Source organism: Mesoplodon bidens, assembly GCF_964165515.1.
Source record: "Mesoplodon bidens genome assembly, chromosome: 2".
In the NCBI taxonomy this organism is placed as follows: domain Eukaryota; kingdom Metazoa; phylum Chordata; class Mammalia; order Artiodactyla; family Ziphiidae; genus Mesoplodon; species Mesoplodon bidens.
Genome location: NC_138177.1, coordinates 72,027,882 through 72,052,280, shown reverse-complemented (window position 1 = coordinate 72,052,280; position 24,399 = coordinate 72,027,882). Strand labels below are relative to the sequence as shown.

General features: G+C 46.4%; 1 protein-coding gene across 1 annotated transcript; it reads left to right on the top strand.

The window, feature by feature from the left end:
• Positions 1 to 311: 311 nt before the first annotated feature.
• On the top strand, positions 312 to 23,488 carry PRCC (proline rich mitotic checkpoint control factor). Its single transcript, XM_081225146.1, has 7 exons — positions 312 to 1,033; positions 11,163 to 11,210; positions 13,834 to 14,400; positions 16,660 to 16,755; positions 18,461 to 18,604; positions 20,601 to 20,666; positions 23,044 to 23,488. Exons 1-7 carry the CDS (start codon positions 563 to 565, stop codon positions 23,128 to 23,130), a joined length of 1,479 nt encoding a protein of 492 aa, XP_081081272.1. The 5' UTR covers positions 312 to 562; the 3' UTR covers positions 23,131 to 23,488.
• Positions 23,489 to 24,399: the final 911 nt, after the last annotated feature.

Here is a 24,399-nt window from a genome sequence, read left to right as displayed (position 1 = left end):
CGCCCAGGCAGCTGTTTTAGGGAACTTCAAGTACCGAAATGCTCTCCTATCCGTCTCCGTGACTACCGCGGTGACCGATGGGGCTTGTAGTTACCTAGGAATTGTCAGGCGACCCCCAAAAAACTACTCATCCCAGGAGTCCTCGTGTCAGAGGCGGGTTTACCTCCCGTCTTTCTCCGCATCCCTTAATCCTTCCTTGGACTCCAACTCCCTCCGTGCCTTGCACTGAGCTCCCTACGGCGGAGAATGGTGCTGTGGCCAAAATGTTTTCTGGGAGTTGTAGTTCGTATATTGGTGAGACGAGTAGGAGGTGGAGTGACTCGGCGGCCATTAGCTGTGTGTAGTTGCCCGGGACTAGGAGCTTAAGTGGAGAGGGAAGGCTTATTCGGTGGAAATCAACTGTAAGCATGGGCCTCTACCGGGGCTACCCCTAGAGTACGGAGAAGGCGGGCTTTTTGGTTCACCGTCCCGCTGACTGGCGGGGCCCACTAGGCCTCCGGACATCCCCGGTGTCAAGTAGGCCGCGTCTGCCGGCAAGGGCGCCCCAAAGGCGGGAGGCGCCATGTCGCTGGTTGCTTACGCCAGCAGCGATGAGAGTGAGCCGGATGAGGCTGAGCCGGAGCCGGAGGAGGAGGAGGAGGCGGCGGCCCCTACACCTGGGCCCACTTTAGGGGGCTTGTTCGCTTCTCTTCCCGCGCCCAAGGGTCCGGCCTTGCTGCCTCCGTCCCCCCAGATGCTGGCCCCAGCCTTTCCCCCGCCGTTGTTGCTGCCCACACCCACCGGAGACCCCCGGCTCCAGCCTCCTCCCTCCTTGCCCTTCGGTTTGGGAGGCTTCCCCCCACCTCCAGGCGTGAGCCCGGCTGAAGCGGCGGGAATTGGGGAGGGGCTGGGATTGGGGCTGCCCTCGCCCAGAGGCCCTGGCCTCAGTCTGCCCCCACCTATCGGCGGGGCCGGCCCCCCCCTGGGGCTTCCCAAGCCAAAGAAGAGGACAGAGCCGGTGAAGATTGCGGCGCCAGAGCTGCATAAGGGGGATGTGAGTATCTGAGGAGGGCACCCCCAAACTGTCCATTGGGTTTGGGCATGGGCTCAGCTGTAGGAGGGACTTGTGGAGATTCCGAGACTCCCTCCTGTAAATGCATCCGTTGATTCCGGACCGCTGGATTCCTGGTACAGTGCGATGAATTGAGCTGAAGTTTGTCAGCTTTGGGGAGTTAGGGTATTTGTCCATGCGGGTTTCTTCAAGCTGGATTCGCCTGCAGAAGGGCCATATACCATCACCTGGCACTGACAGGCCCAGGCCTAGGGACACTTGGTTCCATTCCGCCTTGTTGCATCTTCATCGCAGGCCAGTTTTTTTTTTTTTTTTTTTCCTCTCTCTCTCTTATACTGAGAACGGCATAAAATCTGGCACCGTAGGTAACAGGAGACAGGATTCCTGAGCCCTTGCTGAACATTCAGGACTAACCTTTTCCTTTGCCTCTGAACTTAAAAGCATCAGGGTTCGGAATGAAAAGGATAGGAATCCTGGATTCTGTTTTTGAGGGGAGTTAGGGAAGAAATTGAGTGTTTGTTTAGTACAGATCGTTTGCCAGTTACTGGCCCTTTCCTTCAATTGTTACAGAACTCTGGGGGATAACATTCTAATTTTTACAGATGAGAAACAGGTGTCCAGTATGCATGATCTTACCTGGCAGAGGGCAGAATGAAGAATAAGGATTTATCTGAACTCCAGGCCTGTGCCTCAGTTTCACGGTTTAGGTATTTCTCAAGCCTAGGTGAATTAGGACATTTGGGTCCTAGAGAGGCAACCAAGCTCTTGTCGTTCTCTGAATGTTGTATCAGAAAAATTGAAGGCCTTTTCTGAAGTGAGCGCTTTGGGGGATAGAGGAGACAGCCTAGGGGCAGGTAATACTTTAGAGTTATTTGGAGTTCTTTCCATTCTCTCTCTTCTAAAAGGTTAATTGGGTCAATCCCTGGCTCACTTTTGGTAACCCTCTGAGAGAAGCTGATTCTTGCCCTTTCTTTTCTTCAGACTTCCGACTCTGCCTGGAGGCTATTTCTCTTCTCTTCCCCGCCCCCCACCATGTCCTAATGTTCTTTCCCTCACCTCTTTCAAATCTTGGCTTAAAAGACACGTTCTCGGTGAGGACTTCCTAGGCGACCTATTTAAACTGCAACTTCCTGTCGCACGCTCCTCCCCAACCCACTTCTTTTATTTTTCTCGGTAGCACCGCCATCTAAAATACTTTACCACCGTCTACTGTATATTTTATTTGCCTTTCTCCTTTTGCTAGTATACAAGCTTCATGAAGGTAGGCTTATTGTTTATTTTATTCGCTGCTATATCCCTGGTGGTTAAAACAGTGCCTGGCATAAGCTGAGTACTACCTAAATATTTTGAGTGAATGAACTCAAATGAATATGGATTCTGTATAGAAGGAGTTTCCAGAATCTCCTTTACTACCTTGTTCCAAACTTTTTTCCATATCGTTTCCCCCTTCTTTCTCACCTGAGTTTGTCATTTCTAAGTTTAGGTTCCCAGAAAGCCTTGTATTGCTCCACTGAAACTTAGTTTGGTCTTGATTTAACCTGGAACAAAGGAAAGTCCCTGAGTAGGACAGAGGAAGATAGGTTTGTTGTTTGGGGTGTTTTCTTTTCACAATTTTCCCACCAACTTTTCTCGCAGCCTAATTGTGATATATGGTGGAAGATGGCACTTTAAGCCTGCCTCCCTCCACCCTCCACAGTGACGGTGGAAAAGCTCATTTTTAGGTCTGCAAAGGTAGCATTAAGAAAGGTTTCTGGGGCTTCCCTGGTGGCGCAGTGGTTGAGAGTCTGCCTGCCAATGCAGGGGACACGGGTTCGAGCCCTGGTCTGGGAGGATCCCACATGCCGCGGAGCAACTGGGCCCGTGAGCCACAACTACTGAGCCTGCGCGTCTGGAGCCTGTGCTCCGCAGCAAGAGAGGCCGCGATGGTGAGAGGCCCGCGCGCCGCGATGAAGAGTGGTCCCCGCTTGCCGCAACTGGGGGAAGCCCTCGCATGGAGGCGAAGACCCAACACAGCAAAAATAAATAAAAATTAACCCTACCCCCAACAACAACAAAAAAAGAAAGGTTGCTGGTAGAGGCTGTAGAATCTTCCATTTAGGCTGGCTGAAGTGGCAGAAAACACTGAGGACTTCTAACTATCCCTCCTTTGTAAGTATAATTCACTAAATTCCTGAGGTGAATCCTGATGTGGATAATTAAAATAAAGCCAAATTCTAGCCCTTAGCTGGTTCAGTTTCCCATTTTTGTTCTGTTCAAGTTAGTATTTTTGTTTTCTAAACATATGGTTCCTGGGAAGTGTAGCCTAAGAGAGTTCCAAGATGATTAGGTGAGAATGATCTTCACCTTTGAAATAGTTGTGGTTCTAAGGCCCTGGGGTTCCAAGCTCTGTGTCTTGTGCTTATTGGGCTCTCAGTAAACATTTGAGTGAATGAATTAGGTTTCCTTAAATAATTTCCCTTTAGGGTTTGGTGCTGAAGTAGAATTAACTCTGAATTTTCATTCATTCATTTGTTCGTTCAGTATTGAGCTGCTTCTCTGTGCCAGGAGCTAAGAGTACAGTAGTGAACATGATAGATCCTGTCCCAAAAGGAGTTTATGGTCAATGTGGGGGAGACAGACAAGGAAATAGATTTTAGGTCAAGTCAGAGAAGAACCATGATAGAGCTGGTGCCAGGGGAGCACTCCTCTGGGGCACTAATCCAGTTCACAGGTTGGGGAGGTTTCCAGGAGGAGTCGATGTCTAAACTTCAGAAATAAGACAGATGAGCAGAAGGTAGCCAGAGAAAGGGGCGATGGAGAGGAGAACATCAGGCGGGGGAACAGAATGTACAAAAGCCCAGAGGTGAGAGAATGAAAATGCTTTGGGGAACCTTTTGTAAGGCACCCTGGCTGGAGCACATGGGTGGGCGGGGCAGTGATGAGAGATGAAGCTAGAGAGAAAGAGGCTGAGGCTAGATGATAATGGGCCTTGGATACCATGCCAAGGCCTTTGTACATAATTCTAGGGTAATGAAGAGCCCTTGAAGTCTGAGCAAGAATTCTCTGATCACAGGGTACTGAAAGATCTGGAGGGAGCAAGACTGACAGAGAGTGTGAAAGATGATGGCGGCCTGGATAAGGGAGTAGCGGGGGATGGAGAGAGCTGGAGGCTCCAGGTCTTTTTCTGAGGTAGACGTTTTAAGACTAGGGAATTGATTGGATGTCATGGGTGAAGGAGAGGATTCATGGCTGATCCCTTGCCTTTTGGCTCAGGCAGCTGGGAGGGTAGTGGTGCCATTTATTTAGGGAATACAGAGGCTGAGCAGATTGGGGATTAGATTTAATTGGTTAGAAACTGCTCCCAGCAGGCTTAAATGGAAATGCGTCATACAGCTTCTCTGCACATTTGATTCATTCTTCTTTTTTTTTTTTTTTTTTGTGGTACGCGGGCCTCTCACTGTTGGGGCCTCTCCCGTTGCGGAGCACAGGCTCCGGACGCGCAGGCTCAGCGGTCATGGCTCACGGGCCCAGCCGCTCCGTGGCACGTGGGATCTTCCCAGACCGGGGCACGAACCCGTGTCCCCTGCATCGGCAGGCGGACTCTCAACCACTGCGCCACCAGGGAAGCCCGATTCATTCTTTGTCTGCAGACCAGTTTCCACTTCTTAACTTTTGTTGCAGGTGAAAGATGGCCACCCATACCTCCTTGGTTTTTAGTTCCTTTCTTTTAGTGATTGGCTCAGATTGACCTACAATCTTAGTCCCAGTTCTGGTTTTCCAGGGGAGAGAATATGATTGGTTTGGGTAAGCTCATCAGTCAGCTGCAGTCAGGGGACAGGGTGGTACCAAATTTCTCTCCCCAGGTGCACTGCAAAATCAAATTCAGTCAGCTTTTGACTTCTGTGAGGAATTAGGAATGATCCATAAAATGGAGAATCATCCTTTCCTTTTCCCTTCTTACTGTTCGTTTTCTGAACAGTGGTTTATTGTTGATTTTGTGGGCTTAGGGGATGCAGACTTCTAAAATTAGGATACCAAAAAAACAAAATTAGGAGAATAAGTTTGCTGTAAGAATTTTCTGTCATATAATGTGCATTACAACACAAATAGAAATTTTAGGGTTATCTGGATTAGCATTACCCATCCTTTTAGATTGTTTACCCAGGTAGTGGAAGATTTGAAGCTGTGAGATTGCAAGTTCACTAATTTTGCTAATTTCTATTAACCAAGTAATATAAGAGTTGACTGCGGTGGATTTAGCTAAGATTTAGCCCTAGATAGAAAGAGAAGGAGGAGCGTACTAACACCTGTGGGGCACTTGCATAGTGTCCGACACAGTGCTGGGCACTTCAGCGACTCTGTAAGCTAAGTGTTCCCCTAGTTTACAGGTGGGGAGATAGGAATTTAGAGAGCAGAGCTAAAATCACACAGTTTGGGGGTAGCAGAAGTCGTATTTGTACCCAGGTGTGTTCTGTTCCTTTCTATCATAGCGCCTACCAAAAAGATAGAAGAACCTTGAGCAACCAGAACTATGAAAGTGATACGACGAGCAGTGCAAAAGTGGGAGAGAAAATGATGTCCTAACTGAAGGGCAGATGTAAGAACATATTTGAGACCAAAGGGTAAAGAAGTTGATGAATCTAGCTAATTGGGATAATAGCAGAGAGGAGTGTAGAAGTGATTAGAGTTTGGAGCCTGGGGGTAGGAGAGTCTGTGCTTGGGCCCTGATTTTCTTCTTGGCTCCTGGCCCTGGCAACTAGTGATTGCTTTTTTGGAGAGGGAGTCTGTCAGAACCAGAGCCTGGAAAGATAAGAGGGAGGCTGCCACGGGGAATGAGGCTCTGATAGATTAGCAGATCCCACTGGGCCTGGCTTAATGGAAAATGTCTGTTTCCGTTCTTGCTCAGCAGTCTCTGGGTGTGTGTGTCTTGTCACTCTTGGCAGCTGGAACAGAGAGGATAGTGGTGGCCATTGAGGCTCAGGCTCTAATGAGGCCAAGAAGAAATACAATACTTTCTTCTTAAGAGACACAACCGGTTTGTGTCTCTAAAACCCGGGAATGCCTGTTCTGGCCCAGCGTACTTCTTCCAGCCCTGGGTGCTCCCATATCTCTAGCATCCCCCTTCTTTCTGGGTCTAATGAAACAGACCCACTCAGATCACCATTTGCTGGTCTTTAGCATTCTCTAGGAATTGACTCCACAGCCTCCATTTAATATACTCCTGTGGAAAACAGTTTGGCAGGTCCTCAAAAAGTTAATTAGAATTACCATGTGATCCAGCATTTTCACTCCTAGGTGAAAAGAATTGAAAACAGACTCACACAGATACTTGTATGCCAGTGTTCACAGCAGCACTACTCACAGTAGCCAGTAGCCAAAAGGTGGCAACAGCCCAACTTATCAACAGATGAGTGGATCAACAAGAGTGTGGTATATCCATGCAATAGAATATTATTCAGCCTTAAAAAGGAATGCAGTCTGGTGCATGCTACAACATGGATGGGCTTTGCAGACATCATGCTAAGTAAAATAAGCTAGACAAAGAAGGACACCTATTGTATGATTCCATTTATATGAGGTACCTAGAGTAGGCAAATCCAGAGATAGAAAGTAGAGTAGAGGTTATTGGGGGCTGGGCAATAGGGAATTATTGTTCAATACGTACAGAGTTTCTATTTGGGATGATGAAAAAGTTCTGGGAATAGTGGTGATGGTTATACAATATTGTGAATGTACTTACTGCCACTGAATTGTACATTTATAAATGGTTAAAATGATAAATTTTGTCCGGAGCCTGTGCTCCGCAACGGGAGAGGCCACAACAGTGAGAGGCCCGCGAACTGCAAAAAGAAAAAAAAAAAGATAAATTTTGTGTTATATATGTTTTACCATGATGAGGGGAAAAAAAACCCAGTATACTCATGTGCCTCTCACCATCAAGGAAGTTCTTGTGTCTTAAATACTGTATTTAGGCTAAGCCCATTGCTTCTAGCTGGTTCCTGATAGAAGCTGAATTAATTTTTCTTTTAAATGCTCCAAGACAGCTGTATCCCCCCCACTCCAACCCCTACCCTGTGACTGGAGGATATATGACACATCTCTTAGCTTTTGGCTTATTTATCTCCTCCTTTTTGGTACTCTGAACCGAAGTTTATTTTTTTTTGTTTGAGGTATTTGGATAATTCCTTGCTGAGCTTTCCTTTTGCTTCCTGTTAGTTTTCATTCAGGCCCCCACATGCCCATAAGTATTTTGAGTGGCATCTAGACCTCTTTTCATAGTGAACCAGTGAGTTCTGTGTTTCCAACCTCTTTAGTTGGCTAAAGTTAGTTCAGGGGGCAAGAGGTGGTTCTCATTCTATTTCCTCACCCTCCCAATGGCCCTGGACTTCCTGTGTGGCCCTGGGTAGATTACTGAATGTCTCGGAGTCCTGTTTGTCAGCTTTAAGAGGTCAAGATTTATTTTTACCCCTCCCTCAAAGATGAATAGTCATGACCTAAGAAGTGTTTAGGGGCTCAGCACATTTTTTTTGAGGGTCTTAGTATTCTGTTTTAGGGAGTCTGTCATATTTTGTGCCCATCTTGAGATGATTTATAATGGGGTTCAGTAGGTTAGTACAAAATGTTCAAAGAAGGATGATTGTGAGTAGCCATAGCAGTTCTCTAAATCCAGAATTAATAAGGTGTTCCTAAAGTCTTTGTACAGCTTGTGTGTGTGTGTGTGTGGGTGTGTGTGTGTGCGTGCGCGCACTTGCTTTTAAACTTAGGTTGACAGTGTACTGGAAACAATCTGACATTTAAGGAAAAATTGAATTTTCTTCCCACAGCTGATCTGGCCTTCAATTCTATTAGCCGTGGGACAGTTTGCCTACACTTTCAAAGTAGCCACTTTCTGTTTGTCACAGGATCTGAAAAATAAAAATATGCTTGTACAATTTTATAAACGTAATCATCTTAAACTTGATAAAATTTTATATTCAGATTGTTCCCATTGGACATATTGCCTTAGATGTTAAAGTTTAAACGTGCCTGGGGACTTCATGAAAACCTTGTATACCCCATAGTGAGGTGGCTCTGTGTGGTCTGCTGGAAAGGAGAAAAGTCTTCACGGTCAGAAGACAAGGGAAATGGTCAGTAGCCCCTGAGGCAGTGGGAGTTTGGAACAGAGAGAAAAGGTCAGAAATGCTTGGGTGTTTGGGGCTTAAGCCTTATTCTTTGGTTGTGTTTGACATCTTGGCAGACCAGAGAGAATGGTAATCCTTGAACTCTGTTAAGAATTTTAGTTTATATACATGTTCATGGAGAGTAGCTCATGCAGTCTTTAGAACAATGTTGTGACATGGATAAGTATTATTGCTAACTGAGGCTTGGGGGGTTAAATGGCTCCTTGGGGATCCTCCCAGCCAATGAATGGCAAAGCTGAGATTCAGACCTGTATTTCTGATGTTGTGCCTTGTGCTCTCGGCTGTGTCATGTGGGATCTAGTGGGATCTGATCAGTGTGGATCTCAGGTCTGGACATGCACAGCTCAGCTGCAAAAGCATGACAGGTGTCGCTGCAAAAGCACGGGAGCCTAAACTGATTCAGGTCCCAGTTCTGCCGTGTACTAGCAATTATTTAACCTCTCTGAGCCTTATATTCCTTACCTGTAAAGTTGAGATAATAATGCCTACCTTGAAATTTTATTCAGGATTGAATAAAAACTTGTGAATAAATTGCCTGACACGTAGTAGCTACTCAGCAAATGACTGTCCTGTTCTTTACTGCCCTTTCTCTTACCCCCATATTTAAGTATTAAGACAGATTTCTCTTTTTTTAAATATATATATTTATTTATTTTGTTTATTTGTCTTTGGCTGTGTTGGGTCTTCATTGCTAAACACGGGCTTTCACTAGTTGCGGCGAGCGGGAGCTACTCTTCGTTGCGGTGCATGGGCTTCTCATTGCGGTGGCTTCTCTTTGTTGGGGAGCACGGTCTCTAGGCGCGTGAGCTTCAGTAGTTGTGGCACACGGGCTCAGTAGTTGTGGCTTGTGGGCTGTAGAGCGCAGGCTCAGTAGTTGTGGTGCACGGGTTTAGTTGCTCTGCGGCATGTGGGATCTTCCCGGACCAGGGCTTGAACCTGTGTCCCTTGCATTGGCAGGCAGATTCTTAACCACTGTGCCACCAGGGAAGTCCAAGACAGATTTCTCTTAACAGGTTTTTTTAATACTACAATTGGCAGCAGTTAGTAATTAAAATCATTGTGTACTGACTACTGTGAGGTAATATTGAACCGTAAGATAGGGCCTTGGCTGTCAGAGTAAAGGGAAGAATACGCACGTGAAAAATGTAACATTTACAGAGCGAGCACAAATGAATCATTGTTAGCATGATGCCACCCCAGACAAATGAATAGCTTAGGGACACAGAGTGAAAAAGAGCAAGGTGAGCTTCTTCAGAAAGACTTTAGGAGTTTCGAGTCAGGAAGTACAGAGTGCAGACTGACAGGAGAGTGAGAGGTGTCAGTGATTCAGGTAGGGGAGAGGGAGTAATAAGGTGGGGGACTTACGTGAAAGAAAGCACAAATGGAGGATCAGCCAATTCTTTGAGGGGATGTTAGAACCACACTTGATGCCCTTATCTTTTTACCGCCTTTATTACAGTTATTTGGGTACTTGTCATTCTTCTTAACTGGACTGTAAGTTTCTGGAGGGCAGGGACTTTTTTCATGTCATGGCACACAAGAAAATCTTTGAAGCACAGTGGGGGACGTGGTACAGGCTGTGCCTCTGGAAACCAGTGGGCCAGGACTCTACCTGCTCCAAGCCCTGCCTGATGCCCTGTGGGCTGACTGGATCATTATCATGGTACCTATAACCCAGCCATAGGACACCAGTTGGGAAGCTCTGTCTACAGTACCTGGCACAGTGTCTTGCATACAGTAGGTTCTGAGTAATGATGATCAAAATGTCCTTGTAGCACACAGATCCAAAAAGGAACCTGTGGACTTCCCTGGCGGTCCAGTGGTTAAGACTCTGCGCTTCCACTGCAGAGGACGTAGGTTCGATCCCTGGTGGGGAAACTAAGATCCCGCATGCCATGTGGTGTGGCCAAAAAAATAAATAAATAAAAATAAAATAGAAAAAAAAAAAAACAAAACCCCAAGACCCCAAAGGAACTTGTGAGATCTGAGGGTCAGTTGAGAAAGATAAGATAGAGGATTTGAGTTCTTTAGAATCTTGGAGATGAATAGAATCTTAGATTCTTGCCTAATCACCTTTATTTACAGATGCCCCAAACCAAGGTGCTAAGAACAAATGGAACACTTTTAAGGTTCCCAGTTTGGATATTAATTTTTTAAAATAAAATGTGAAAGCTTGCTCTTCATATGCCTTGCATCTTTCTGATAGCTGGAGATGCTGAGGAACTGGTATTGAGCTAAAAGTTTAGACATTTTTAGTGTGAGAGCTTGTATTAGAAACAATCCTGATGAGTCAGAGGGGTAACACAGATGAGCTCCCTTCTTGCTCCAAATTCTCACAGTCATCATTTGCTCGCCTTCTTCCTGGACACAAACAACTCTGTCTGGCAGACAATAGATCATACTTGGAGAGGGAATGGATTTCTCCAATGGCTTTGACCTTTAATACCTCATAGAAGAGTAGTTAACATACCACTTAATCCCACCGGAGTTCCCCAGCCCTGTGGTTATGTAGTCTATATAAGTGGTTTTAGAAGTGAAACTGAGATTGGGTGAGATTGTGGGCCAAATCCCATTCATCTTCTAGTGGACAGATTTATAGGAAGAAGAATGGGTGTAGTTTTTTCTTTCCACCAAAGACTGAATGGGAGGAAGTAGTCTTAATTTAAAGGACTAGAAATGGATGCTAAGAAGGCTGTGCAACATGTCTGGAGGTATGGGAATGAGTGACCAGGGGTGGTCAACGCATACCTTGTTCTCTGAAGCTGTTTGAGAGCAGGAAGGAAGCTCTGCTTGTTTGGCTGGTTCTGGGGGGTGCACCTCTCATACAGAGGAGGGGCTCGGACAGGATGATGTCCCCTGTTGTCCAGTCCTTTATTTGTGCTTCATTTAATGTGGGTGCTTCCCCACTGTCCTTAAACAGTGAGGCCTTATTCCGTTTCTTTTTCTCTTAGTCAGATTCCGAGGAAGATGAACCCACAAAGAAGAAAACTGTCCTTCAGGTAAGCTTTGTGACGTAATAGAAGCCATTTTTTCTCTTCCCATATTGCTTCCTGAAAGACGGGAAATTTCCAGGTCAGGTTTAGAGCAAATGCAAGTATTGGACGACTGCCTGTTTGGGTGTAGTTTTGCTTTCCTGATAACATCAGACCTCGTGCTTCTCTACCCTCTCCTCGCCGTTCCCTGGCTTCAGCGCACTGGCGTCTCTCCTGGAGGACAGGCGTGGTAGGGAGATGAATTGGAACTCAATTTGATTCATTACATTTCAGGTAAAAGGATTATTTAGGAACGGTAGAATAAACGGATTGGTCAAAATGTTGTTATGGAACATCTGAACTTTAAAATTATCCATCTTCTCCCTGTCTCATTTTTAACCTGGAAAAGAAACACTTAAATAGCACTTACCAGGCACTAAGTGCTGTACCAGTGTTTAACTGATTTAATCCTCCTAATACTGCCTAAGTCATAGCGTTATTATCATCCCTATGTTACATACAAGGAAAATGAGAGCTTAAGGAACTTGCCCAAGGTCAGACAACTAGTGGGGACAGAGCTGGGGTTCAGACTGAGCCAGTCTGACTGTAGAGTCCAAGCTCTTATCTGTTGCATTTGGCTGCTGCTCTGTCATCAAGACCAGAAGTCCTTAACCAGACAGTGTCGGGAGATGATCTCGCTGCTGTTTCCTGTTTCCCCTTGTCCCCATGCCTTTATTCTGGCTCCCAGAAGTTTCTTCCTGTTCAGCTCCACACTCGGTGATTTATACACTCTCTGACCTCATGTTGATTATATGCCTCAGGAAGAGCAAAAGCAGTTCTGCCTTGAGACTTCCCTTGTGGTGCAGTGGTTAAGAATCCGCCTGGCAGTGCAGGGGACACGGGTTTGATCCCTGGTCCCGGAAGATCCCACATGCCGTGGAGCAGCTAAGCCCGTGTGCCACAACTACTGAGCCTGCACTCTAGGGCCTGCGAGCCACAACTCCTGGGGCCTGTGAGCCACAACTACTGAGACCTGCGCGCCTAGAGCCAGTGCTCCGCAACAAGAGAAGCCACCGCAATGAGAAACCTGTGCACCACAACGAAGAGTAGCCCCCGTTTGTCGCAACTAGAGAAAGCTGGTGCGCAGCAACGAAGACCCAATGCAGCCAAATAACAACAACAACAAAAAAACAAAACAGTTCTGCCTTTATAAGGTTGCTGTCTCATGATTTAGGTATATGATGCTGAAATTGCTCCTTCCCCTGACGCTGTTAAGGTGTCACTTCCACGGCTGGGAGGTGTTAGAAGGACAAAGTCATGTGAAAGTTAGAAAGATAACCAGTGAGAGTGATGATGTGTCCATATTTGTAGTGGGTGATGGAGGAGGAATCATGGAAGATACTGACTTGCTGAGACTGAATGAAGCCAGTTGTTCTCTGTTATCAGAATGACTTCCTGGAGGACGTGGACTGGCAACTAAAGAGATGAGAGGACACTGGCTCAGAAGGTACCCCAGGAGTAAAAAGCAGTCTTCCAGATGGTAGGAAGAGATGAGTGCATAGAGAAACTCTGAGCTGTTATGGCAGAGTATGGACCCAGCACTGCAAAGGGATGTAGTCATGATCCCAGATGTATCTGAGAAGTCAGACACTTTGAAGGTAGCCTGAGGATGTGCTCCACCTGCCACCTCAGTCTGCTTTTTATGAACCTGAGCCTCTGGGGTCTACCAGGCTGAAATGACCCAAATCTGTGAACACAGACAGCAGGGAGAAGAGCCCATTTTCTGGATGAACAGTTCTGCCTGGCCTGCTTGACTCAGAAGTCTTATTTTACTCATTCTGGGCATTTCTTGGCTGAGAGAGCTGAAGTACATGGGTACTCCAGAACGGTGACACAATGACCTCATTCCATTCTCCTTTTTCAGACTGACACCTCCCTCAGCCCTGCAGTTAGGCCAAGCTGGCCCTGTAGCACATGGAAAGCAGAATCCCAGAGATTCTTATGAATAAGAGCAACTCTGGTTGGGCTGAGGAACACTGGATAGGCTGAGCCAGTTAGCTTACAAATTGATAAGTTAAATGCACGACTCTGGCGTAAGCAAGCTGAATATACCCCATCTGTAGGGCTTTCCTTGGGTGGGGGAGGGAACTTTTGGCGGCATGTATGAATGTCTTTTTTGGACATAGGCTTGCTCTTGAGTTTGAGTGGCAATCCAGAGGAAGCAGGGAGTAATCCCATGTTAAGAGGAACCTTTAGGACATAGAGGTTCACTGATCAGCTGGAGAGGGCCCCGAGCTTTTTTTGGGAAGAAGGATGATGTATTTGCCAAATGTATTTATCATATTTGCAAAAAAAAATCAGAGTCAGGGAAGGCTTTGTGGCAGAGGGAAGAGGAGCTGGGTTGAGATGGATGAGGGAAACAGGGATGACATCTTACCTTGGGAGAAGCGGACAGCAGAATGGCCTGAGGTAGCAGGAGTCAAGTCCAGTTTGGATGACGTTAGTGGGCCGAGGTTAGCCGGAAACAGGGCTGGTAAGATTTTAGGCTAGAGCACATATCTGTAATGCTTGTTCTTAGTGTCAGTAGTATGTATCATAACATCTCACTTGTCATCTTTCTTCCCTCCTTACCCAAACCTGGGCTCACCAGGGATCCAGTGAGGGGACTGGATTGTCCGCCTTGCTTCCCCAACCTAAAAACCTGACTGTGAAAGAGACTAACAGGTTGCTCCTGCCCCATGCCTTCTCCCGGAAACCCTCGGATGGCTCCTCTGACACTAAGCCCTCCAGGCAAGCTTCTAAGACCAAGCCCTCTTCTCTCGCCCCTGTTGTGGGCACCACAACCACCACTCCGTCGCCCTCTGCTATCAAGGCTGCTGCCAAGAGTGCTGCCCTGCAGGTGACGAAGCAGATCACGCAGGAAGAGGACGATAGTGATGAGGAAGTAGCCCCTGAGAACTTTTTCTCCCTCCCTGAGAAGGCTGAGCCGCCTGGAGTTGAGCCATACCCTTACCCCATTCCCACTGTCCCTGAAGAGTTGCCTCCAGGCACGGAACCAGAGCCGGCCTTCCAGGACGATGCAGCCAATGCCCCCTTAGAGTTCAAGATGGCAGCAGGCTCAAGTGGGGCTCCTTGGATGCCTAAGCCTGGGGATGACTACAGCTACAATCAGTTTTCCACGTATGGCGATGCCAATGCCGCTGGTGCTTACTATCAGGTGGGTAGGAGGCATGGAGGGCAGGCCAGGGAATGTTGGAGTATGGCCGTCAGGGAGAGCTTTGAGCCAGTGATACGGCCTCTGTGGCATCACTTGGGGTGAATTAATGAATCTTCTGGTGTCTTGGTTTTTCTGTACCTGTCAGGCCTCAAAACATACTGCCTTTATTGCTAAATCTTGTAGTCTGATAGGTTGAAACACATAATTGACCCGTTTATTCTGAAGACAAAGTGTCATTTTAGGAGCTGATGAAAGGTATAGGGAAAAAGTGGAAGAGGAGCAGTCTCTAGTCTTAGAGATCCCAGGTAACTTCTGCAGATGTGGGTGAGGAGGATAAGTGAACTGTGGCATAGACTCCTAGACAGCAGTGAGTCCAAGAAGAGTTCTGGAGGCGGGGAGTGCTGAGGACCGCAAGGGAGAGGAGGGACTGCAGAGGACAGGAGGGAATTTGGAGAGTCGAATGCAAAAGGGAATAAGGAGAATGGTGAGAGGCTTCGACTGAGTCACAGGAAGTTGAAGGGACTGAGGCAAGTCCCTGGAAAGAAGATGCTGGAGTACCATAGTTTGGGCAGAGATAGAGAATGGGGTTTGAGGGTGGTTTGGAGTTTGAATCTCAAACTATGTGAGTCCATTACTTAACTGCCTCTCTGAGTCTCAGATTTCTCAGCTCTAAAATGGGAAGAATACTAGCAACTTCAGGGTTGCTAGGTAGAATTACATTGGTTTAGCGTGCTGCCTGGAACATAGCAAATGCTCAGTAAATGGTTATGATAACTTTTTATTCAAATGTTATTTGGAAGAGCTGTTTAAATTGTTGTGTGTGGCCTCAGAGAGTGAGAATATATGAGGCCAGGTTGTAAATAGGTTTAAGAAAGACTTTTCCAGTGGTCAGAGCTTCCTGAGATGGAGAGGGCTCCCAGGAGTTCGGGGACTCACAGCAGTGGTGGAGGTGGAACAGAGGCCTCTGGCTGGTCCTGTGGCTGGGCAGCTGTAGGAAGTTTTCCTGCCAGCATGCGATGGTTTCAAGACTTCAGTCTTCTTCAGCCACTGTGATTCTCTGAATGGTCAGTGTTAATCTTACCTACAGTCTAGGCAGTGGGCTTTGAAGGGACTCTGTTCTGATCAAAGACTTTGAGAACTATTTGCCGTTAAACCTTGTTGTATCCTGTAGGCTGATCAGGGACAGTGCATCTCCCCTCAAGGTTGTTAGAAGGAAGGAGGAACATGAGTGTTTTGATCTCTTTAGCAGGAGAAAAAAAAAAAAAAATCTAAGAAACCACTAGTTTACATCCAGCAAATGAGTATCAGTTGGAATTCTATATGCAGTTATAAACACTACTGAGGTAATCTGTGCAAATTAAAGCACTTTAAATACACTAGGGGGCCCTGCAATTTAAATGTATGTTATTTTCAATACTTTTAATGAAAATTAATTACTCTGGGTTTTTATGTATTATTTTTAGTCAGAATTAAACCTTATTTTTCATATAGCTCACTATAAAATGTTTTTAGAGGAGCATTTCTTGGAGTTCTGGGCAAAGGTGGAAGAATTAGGAAAAAGTGCAGGCCGGGAGGAAACAGTTTCTCAGCTCTGTGGCTGCCTGACTCGGCCACAGTAGGGGCCTTGCCCTTGCCTTCACCCCTCTTCCTCTAGGGTCCATAACAACATCTGGACAGCTCACCTCTATAGGGAAATCATCAATTCCTGAACTAAAAATCTGGTAATGCAAACCTGGTTTGTTCCCAGCTTTGTAAATTCCATACCACCCTTGTAGTGGTTGCTTTTTATCCGAGATCTGCAACCTCCCTGCCTGTTATAGGTGAGATCCCCTGTGTCCAGGGTGCTAGATAGGACGAGGAGCAGGAATGGCATGCCTCACACCTCTCACCTCTGCTCACACTGGATTCTACTGGGGTCTTACGAGCAGGAGCAGGGCTAAGGCACAGTAGAGGTCAGGAGTGGGAACCACTCTTGGGAAGCAGCCAGGGGAGCAGCGGGTAAATTGAAGCCAGAGAGAACGTCTTTATTTCTTACCTCTCTTCCCTAAAAAATAACCGTCTGTCTGGATGGTGCAGATGAGAAGAAAGTCTGGTTCTTGAGTTATAGGGTAGGTCCTTAGGATCTGTGCTTTTTACTGGTCCATTTGAGGGTCTGTAGTGTGGGTGTGGGTATCACCACTGCCTCTTTGATGAGGGTTTTCTTTGTCCCCTCTCCACTGTGCCCTCAGTTGGTGTGTTTTTTTCCCTCCTTGACTGCAGGATTATTACAGTGGTGGCTACTATCCCGCACAGGACCCGACTCTGGTCCCCCCACAGGAAATTGCCCCAGATGCCTCCTTCATCGATGACGAAGCAGTAAGTTAACAAAGCACAAGTGACCATCTTTGACCCCTGGACACCAGGTTTCAAATCTGAAGCTAAAGGAAATTCTTTCTTTCTTTTTTTTTTTTTTTTTTAAACTACATTCATTTAGGATTAGGTTTGGCAACATATAATTGAGAAACTTCAAGTAATACTGGCTTATGTAAGGGAAGTTAACTTTTTTCTTCATAAAAGAAGGCTAGAGGTAGGTAGGCGAAGGCTGGTATGGCAGCTCCACAAGCTGTCAGGGATCCAGTCCCCTTCTGATCATTACTTTGCCCATCCCTAGGTTGTGGCCTTTATTCTTATGGTTAGTGATAAGAATAAGAATGTAGCTAAGTCCACTGCCATCATTACTGCATACCAGGCAGCAGAGTGGAGAAAGAAAGTCACCTCCCCTTTTAGGAGACTTGCTGAAAGTTCCTAAGAACACTTCCCCTTCTGTCTTACTGACTAGAACCTGGTCACATGGCCATATCTAGTTGCAAGGAAATGTCTTTTCACTGGGTGGTAATATGCCTAGCCAGAGTGTTGGGTTCATTCATACTAATGGAGACAGGGAGAGTGGATCTGGGGAGGGAACAGCAGCCACAGTAAATAACCCTGTGTTTCACATCACTGTGTTCCCTGCTGCTGAGCTTTTCCCCAACTCAGCACAAGGGAAGATGAAAACCCCATGTCCTGCGGCCATCTGGTCATGTTCAGGAGATAAAGTATTCCATCTGTAGGGAGGTCACAGCCTATTAGGAGTAGGTTGGAGAAATAGGGGATTCTACCTCTGTGCATGCAAGTTCTTATAAAAATAATTTTCTTCTCACCTTTTCACAGAAAGATGTGCATCCCTTTGCAAACTTCTGCCTGTGGTTAATACTGTGTTCATCCACCTCCCTGTGTATATCCTCCCTGACAAGTTCAGTAGTTAGGCCCTTTTTGTTTTAAGCCTAGGAGGCAGCAGAGAGCTCATCCAGTGGCAAAAGTCAGCTTCTTATGGGTAGAGTGACCCCAGGAGGCCTTGCTAATGCTCAGACCACAACCTGGGTTTCATTGCAGGTTTCCGAGTGTTATTGAATTTAATTCCCCTTTGCTCACACTCCTTCTAGGCGTATCTCCTGGTGACTTGTGGTGTGATTTTTTTTTTTTTTTTTTTTTTTTTTGAGGAGGAAAGAGTAGCGGTCTCCTAGAAAATTTGCCAGGTCTTTTTTTGAGGCTTCCTCTCTTCCCATCTCTACATTCTCCTTCTCTCATGTCTGGTCTGGTGTGCGGGCTGCTGATTTGGTGATACTGAACCAATGCGAAGGAACAGACATGTTAAAAGAACCAATTTTTAGAAGAAAAATCCTAAAAATTTTTTTTTTGTACCCTTAATTTGAAAACAGTATGCAGTCCTTTTAGGCAGATACAATTTATAAATAATTTGAATACAAATTCGTATCAGTGATTCTCTGCACTCACTTATGTTTGGGAATACATTTTGACCTTCCTTTCCCTGAGGCCAGGAGAACTTCTGAGAAGTAGCCTTTCACCTGGCTTTAAGGCCACTTGGTAGGTGGCACGGTGAAAGGACATACTGCATAGAGAGAATTAAGGGTGCAATGGAACTGGGGAGGCCCAAAACCATTCCATAAACTCTGGATCCTTGGTGACCTCTCCTGACCCCCTACCCAGACCCCCCACGCCTGAATTTTTCCCCCTTTTCCAGTTTAAGCGGCTGCAGGGCAAAAGGAACCGAGGGAGGGAGGAGATCAACTTTGTGGAGATCAAAGGTGATGACCAGCTCAGTGGGGCCCAGCAGTGGATGACCAAGTCATTGACAGAAGAGAAAAGCATGAAGTCATTCAGCAAAGTAAGTGGGAAAGGTCTAGTGGGTGGCCAAAGCAAAATCTGACCCCATACCCCATTGTTACTGTCCCAGCACCTTTAGCAAACACCTGTTCCCCTTGGTACTGGAGTGTACACCAAGCCTCCCAGATAGAGCTCCCGCCTTTCAGAATTTTGCAGCACTTTGCTCTCCATCTGGATGGTGGAGTCTGGTTACTGAGATTGGATGGTTGAAACAGTTTCCTAACCTGCAGTTGGGAAGATCTCTGATATGTGTGGCTCCTTCCCTGGCTGGACGGGATCCATAGCTGCTCTTCCTTCTCTCTGCAATCATATCCCTCTCTCCATCCTGTTAAGTTGGGACCTGGCACAGCACATCTGTGAGGTGTGGGCACAACAGAGCCTCAGAAGCCCTGAGGTCCTAGGTGCTGAGTGTACATGTCCTTCTCTCTCCTTTCTTTCCATTATTTATTGTAGCCAGCTGTAGTCTTTTCAGATGCTTTATTCCTCACATTTCCCACACCACACTCCTACCTTCTCTCTGCTAGTTTTCTTCAGTCAGTATGATGAACATCTCTTCACCTAGTAGCTGAGTACAGCAAATGTGGACATTTATGAGCCTGCCACAGGGGGGAAAATGTGGGGAACCCTGGATTCTAGCCGAGCACCAGCAAGGCCAAGGTCGGGCATTTTATTCCCTTCTCTATCCATTTTCTTTGCTTTGTTCTGTGGCCACAGATGGCCATCTGAGCCCCAGCCATTTGTTTTAACTGAATGTTGGCGGCCATACAGGACAGAGCAAAGGATTGTGGTTAGATCAGCATAGATCCATCATTGTTTACTGGAAAAACCACTTAGGAGAGCATGCTCTACTAACTGTGGGTCGAGAAGCATCATCACATAGTAATAGCTACTGTTGTCAGTGCTCACTGTGGGCCAGGAATGGAGCTGGATGTTTTATGTTTGTCATCTTTAACTGTCATATTAAATGATATTAAATAGCATCAAGGAATTGGAGTTTGCCATTTTCCCAGGTCTAAGTTTTTTTTCCATCATCTCATTGTATTGAGCTAGATTGAAAAAAAAGGAGAGAAAGATACAGTTCCTGTCCTTGAGGGGTTTACAGTGTAGTTGAGAAAAAGAGATTTAAGGACACTTGAGTATAAATGATTATGGTGCAAATTGATAACATAAGTGCTGAGGAGACTCCAGAGAGGAGTTTTGGGAGTTGGGTGGGGCTGATTAGGAAGCTTCTAGTCTGAGACAAGACTGGCAGAGGACAGAAAAACCGCAGAATGAAAGCCCAGACCAATATAGACTTTGACAGTAAATCATTTGCATCAAAGTTTGGTTAGGGGTTCAGTGCAGTTACGGGTGGAGGCTGGAAGACTGGAGAGAGGTGGGGTGATGGTGAAAATCTAATTCCAGGGAAGTTGTTGGGGTTTCAGCCAGAGGTGATTGATGGGAGAGAGCTTGGTAAGCAGTAGGTAGGAGATAGGCTAGACATCTGGCCTGACTGGGGACAGGTGAACAGAGATGAAGAGGGCCTAAAGGGGAGATGGACAGAGTGGGTGGTGAGAGGGTCTGGAGGGCGGGAGGAAAGGAGGGAGGAAGGTCTCCTGTACCCTGGCACTTCAGCTGTTTTAGACTGACTGCAGGCAGTAAAGCTGGTATCAAGTGCCCATTGTGGGCAGGACACCATGCTTGGTGCTGGGGGCAGGGTGGGGTTACTTACCAAAGACATGTAGTAGACAGTCCTGATCCCACAGGATTTCCAGTCTAATGGGGATGTTAGCTGGGTATTTTAGGCAAGTAGTCTGAGCTTGGGATTTTTGCATAATGGCTTTAATAAAAATAACTGTAAGTATACAGACATAAAAACAGCTCCAAGCTGACTTTTTCCCCCTAGGATTTGGGCTGTGTATAGTTGGTTTCTTAATGCCCAACCTTGCCTCATTGGGGCACGTGAGAAACTTCCACTTTTCTTTCAGTGGGTTAATGATTGTTTTCTTCCCTTGCAGAAGAAAGGTGAGCAGCCAACAGGCCAGCAGCGGCGGAAACACCAGATCACGTATCTGATTCATCAGGTGAGAGGGCTGAGGGCCCTGGCCTGCTAGGCAGGATCCCTGTAAACCTGGGGATTTGAAGGCTGAGATCTAGGCTAAGAAGCTTCCAGTAGGCACCCTCCCCAGTTCTCCATACGGCCACTAGGTGGGGATGTGTCCTTCAGAATTCTCCTACTCTGTATCAGTCTCACTTCAGATAAGACTCAAGTACAGGTGCTTGGAATAAACTCTGTAAGTGAAAATTCAGATATTCAAAGCATAAAGGTAAGAGGGGAGTGAAATGGTTTATCACAGGGTTCTTTCAAATAGCAAGTTTATCTGATAATTTCAAAAACTTTAGGGACTTACCTGGTTGCGCAGTGGTTAAGAATCCACCTGCCAATGCAGGGGACACGGGTTCAAGCCCTGGTCTGGGAAGATCCCACATGCCGCGGAGCAGCTAAGCCCGTGCGCCACAACTACTGAGCCTGCATGCCACAACTACTGAAGCCCGTGCGCCTAGAGCCCGCGCTACGCAACAAGAGAAGCCACTGCAGTGAGAAGCCTGCCCACCACAATGAAAACCCAATGCAGCCAATAAATAAAGTTAAAAATTAAAAAAAAAACTTTAAAGAAAAATTGGCTCACCAACTTTTAGCAAAACATCCACCTCGTGAGGAAGTTGGTTTTATTTATGTTCTCCATTTCTGTGGCAGGAAACATCAGTGCAAATAATTCAAAATTACAGATAATCCAGAATATCTTCTGGAATTAGAATATGTCTTGGTATTTATTTGATAGGACCTCACAGCTTTCAAATATTCACTGAATCACTACATATCTTTTCCAGACCTACTGTACTAAATGCTGTCAAGGGTACAGACAGGAATAAGACTCTTTCCTGGCCATTTCCCTGGGGAGTGTATATGCTGGTTGGTGATTTTAGTGGCAAAACTTGCTTTCGTTGTTCTTATCATATTTTCACATTCCTTTTCAGGGACTCCTTTGTACCCTTACCCTGTCTTGTTGTTTGTAGGAAAAGAATTTGAGGGTAGGGTCTTTCAAAACTTTTTAAAATTTATTTTTATTTTTTAATTTTTTTTTTTTGCTAGCTGCTCCCCTGTAGGGTCTTTTTTTAAACTCAAACCCTTAGCACCCCACCCCATTCCAGGGGAAATGAGCAGGTATCAGCTAGCTTGTGGGAGTGGGGTTGAGGAGCCCCGTTTCTAGGGTGGCGCTTGTACCTTCCCAGAATGCAGTGTAGAGCCAGGAGTTGTCACGGTCAGGAGGAGAAAGCATTAATTCTAGCTCCTTCCAGTCAGTTTTTCACAGCTTCAATTTATACTCTAAAGTCGTGTGAATTTCTAGGGTACCATATACGCTGTATTCAACACAACAGCAAACTGTGGCTCCAGACTAAGTTATTATTGGTATGTGTCCTTTTTTTTTTTTTTTTTTTTTTTTTTTTTTTGCGGTACGCGGGCCTCTCACTGCTGTGGCCTCTCCCGTTGCGGAGCACAGGCTCCAGATGCGCAGGCTCAGCTGCCATGGCTCATAGGCCTAGCGGCTCCGCGGCATGTGGGATCTTCCCGGACTGGGGCACGAACCCATGTCCCCTGCATCGGCAGGCGGACTCTCAGCCACTGCGCCACCAGGGAAGCCTGGTGTCCTATTTTGACCTGTCCGTCTTCAAGGCTGTCCTCTCCCACGTGGCTAGTTAGGTATCCAAGGTAACCAGTTGTCTTTCTTTCAGATGCCAAATTCAATTTCTCATTTGTCCATTTCCCACTTGAGCATCTCAGTTTTAATTCTAGCTGATGAAGGACCAGGATTCTTGAGTCTTTATTCTGCTTAAACCCTATTAGCTCCCCAAAGAGATGTTTTCTTTGCTTTCTCAGGGTCTTCCCCTTCTGCTTGAATAAGGAAAAATTAAATCTTTCAAGGGATTTGCTTTTTCCACATAATTGTTTTGATGGGAGAAAGACTTTATTTTTATTTTTTTTTTAAAAGAAGATGTTAGGGGTAGGAGTTTATTAATTAATTTTTTAAAATTTATTTTTGCTGTGTCGGGTCTTCGTTTCTGTGCGAGGGCTTCCTCTAGTTGTGGCAAGCGGGGGCCACTCTTCATTGCGGTGCGCGGGCCTCTCACTATCGCGGCCTCTCTTGTTGCGGAGCACAGGCTCCAGACGCACAGGCTCAGTAGTTGTGGCTCACAGGCCTAGTTGCTCCACGGCATGTGGGATCCTCCCAGACCAGGGCTCGAACCCGTGTCCCCTGCATTAGCAGGCAGATTCTCAACCACTGCGCCACCAGGGAAGCCCGGGAGAAAGACTTTAAACTGGGAAGTGCACAGAGGCAAAAGAAAAATATTTCTCAGAACCTTAGTGTGACTCTCCCCTGCCCCCTCTTCCTCGCATAGGCTAAGGAGCGGGAGCTGGAACTGAAGAACACCTGGTCGGAGAACAAGCTCAGCCGCCGGCAGACCCAAGCCAAATATGGATTCTAGGGCTCTGGACCTGACTGCCCCCTGGATCTCCTGCTGCCCAGCTGGCCGGGCCCCCAGCTTCATCTCTGGGACCCCAGCTGTTCCAAGCCCAGGATCTCCTTCCCTGAGGACCCAGCCCTCGCCTCTGCGAGAATGAACATATTTGATAGATTTTTCTTAACAAAAGTTAGAAAATTCAGCTCCTTTCTGTCTTGGAGCTAGCAGAGACTCAAGTGATGCCTCAGAAGGGGCTCTGAGTTCTTGGATGGGAGTTTTGCTCCCTGTTGGGTGTGATGAAATGTTGAACCCCTCCATCCTTTTTTTTTTTTTTTTTTTAAAAACCAGGGATGTCTGTTGAAATAAAACATTCAGTCTGACAGATGCTGCCTGCCCTGACCCTTTCCTACTTTTAAGTGAGGTCTCTTTTTTTTGGACCCTTCTCATTTATTATCCTGTCCTTGGATCTCAATATTTACTTTGTGTAAAGCAACCTCCAAACTATCATGAGCTGCCTTATGATTACTTTGCATCTTTTCTGAGAACTCACCATCTAAACTGGGGTCATGGCCATTGAAGACTCTAGGAATTGTACCAACAATTTTGTATGGGACAGGGGCCTGTGATCCCAAATATGGAAAGTATTGCTGATCTCGGGTATCTCTGAAGACTGGGGGAAGTCAAGGAGATTGTTTCTGTGACATGAAAGAGTTGTTGGACATGAAAAAGTGGTGAAATGCCTGTCCCTAAAGATAAGTCAGATTTATACTGGTTGTCATCGACCTGGACTGGTTTGGAAGCTTTGCACAGAGCTTGGGGGCTAGACAGATCTTGGAGATTTCTGGACTCCTAGCTTTTTGCTTGAGAGGGAGGGGCAGGTTGGGTGGGTGGATGGATGGGGAAGGGAGGTGGCAGGGTCTGTGACTTGAGTTAGCTGTAGGGCACTGTGGTGCCCAGGAGCCACAAGATAGGTGGCATGGTTCCTCCTCGGAGCAAGGTTCAGGTAGAGATGGAAGATACCGGGTATTGTTCACAAAGCAGCATGCAAATCCTACTGTAGACACTGCTGAAACCTGTTGCTGAGGATACTGGGACTCCAGTAGGGCTTAACTGCAGTGGCTTCCTGCAGGAAGGGACTGTTAAACTCCTGCAAGAAGAAAGGCCTTAGATGCTAGGCAGAGCAACGTTAACTGGACGAAGATGCCTGACTCTAGTCGTTTCAGGTTCTGAATGGGGAAAACACTGGGAGGAATTGGTGTTTGACAGTCCTGGTGACAGGAAGGCTAAGGCCAG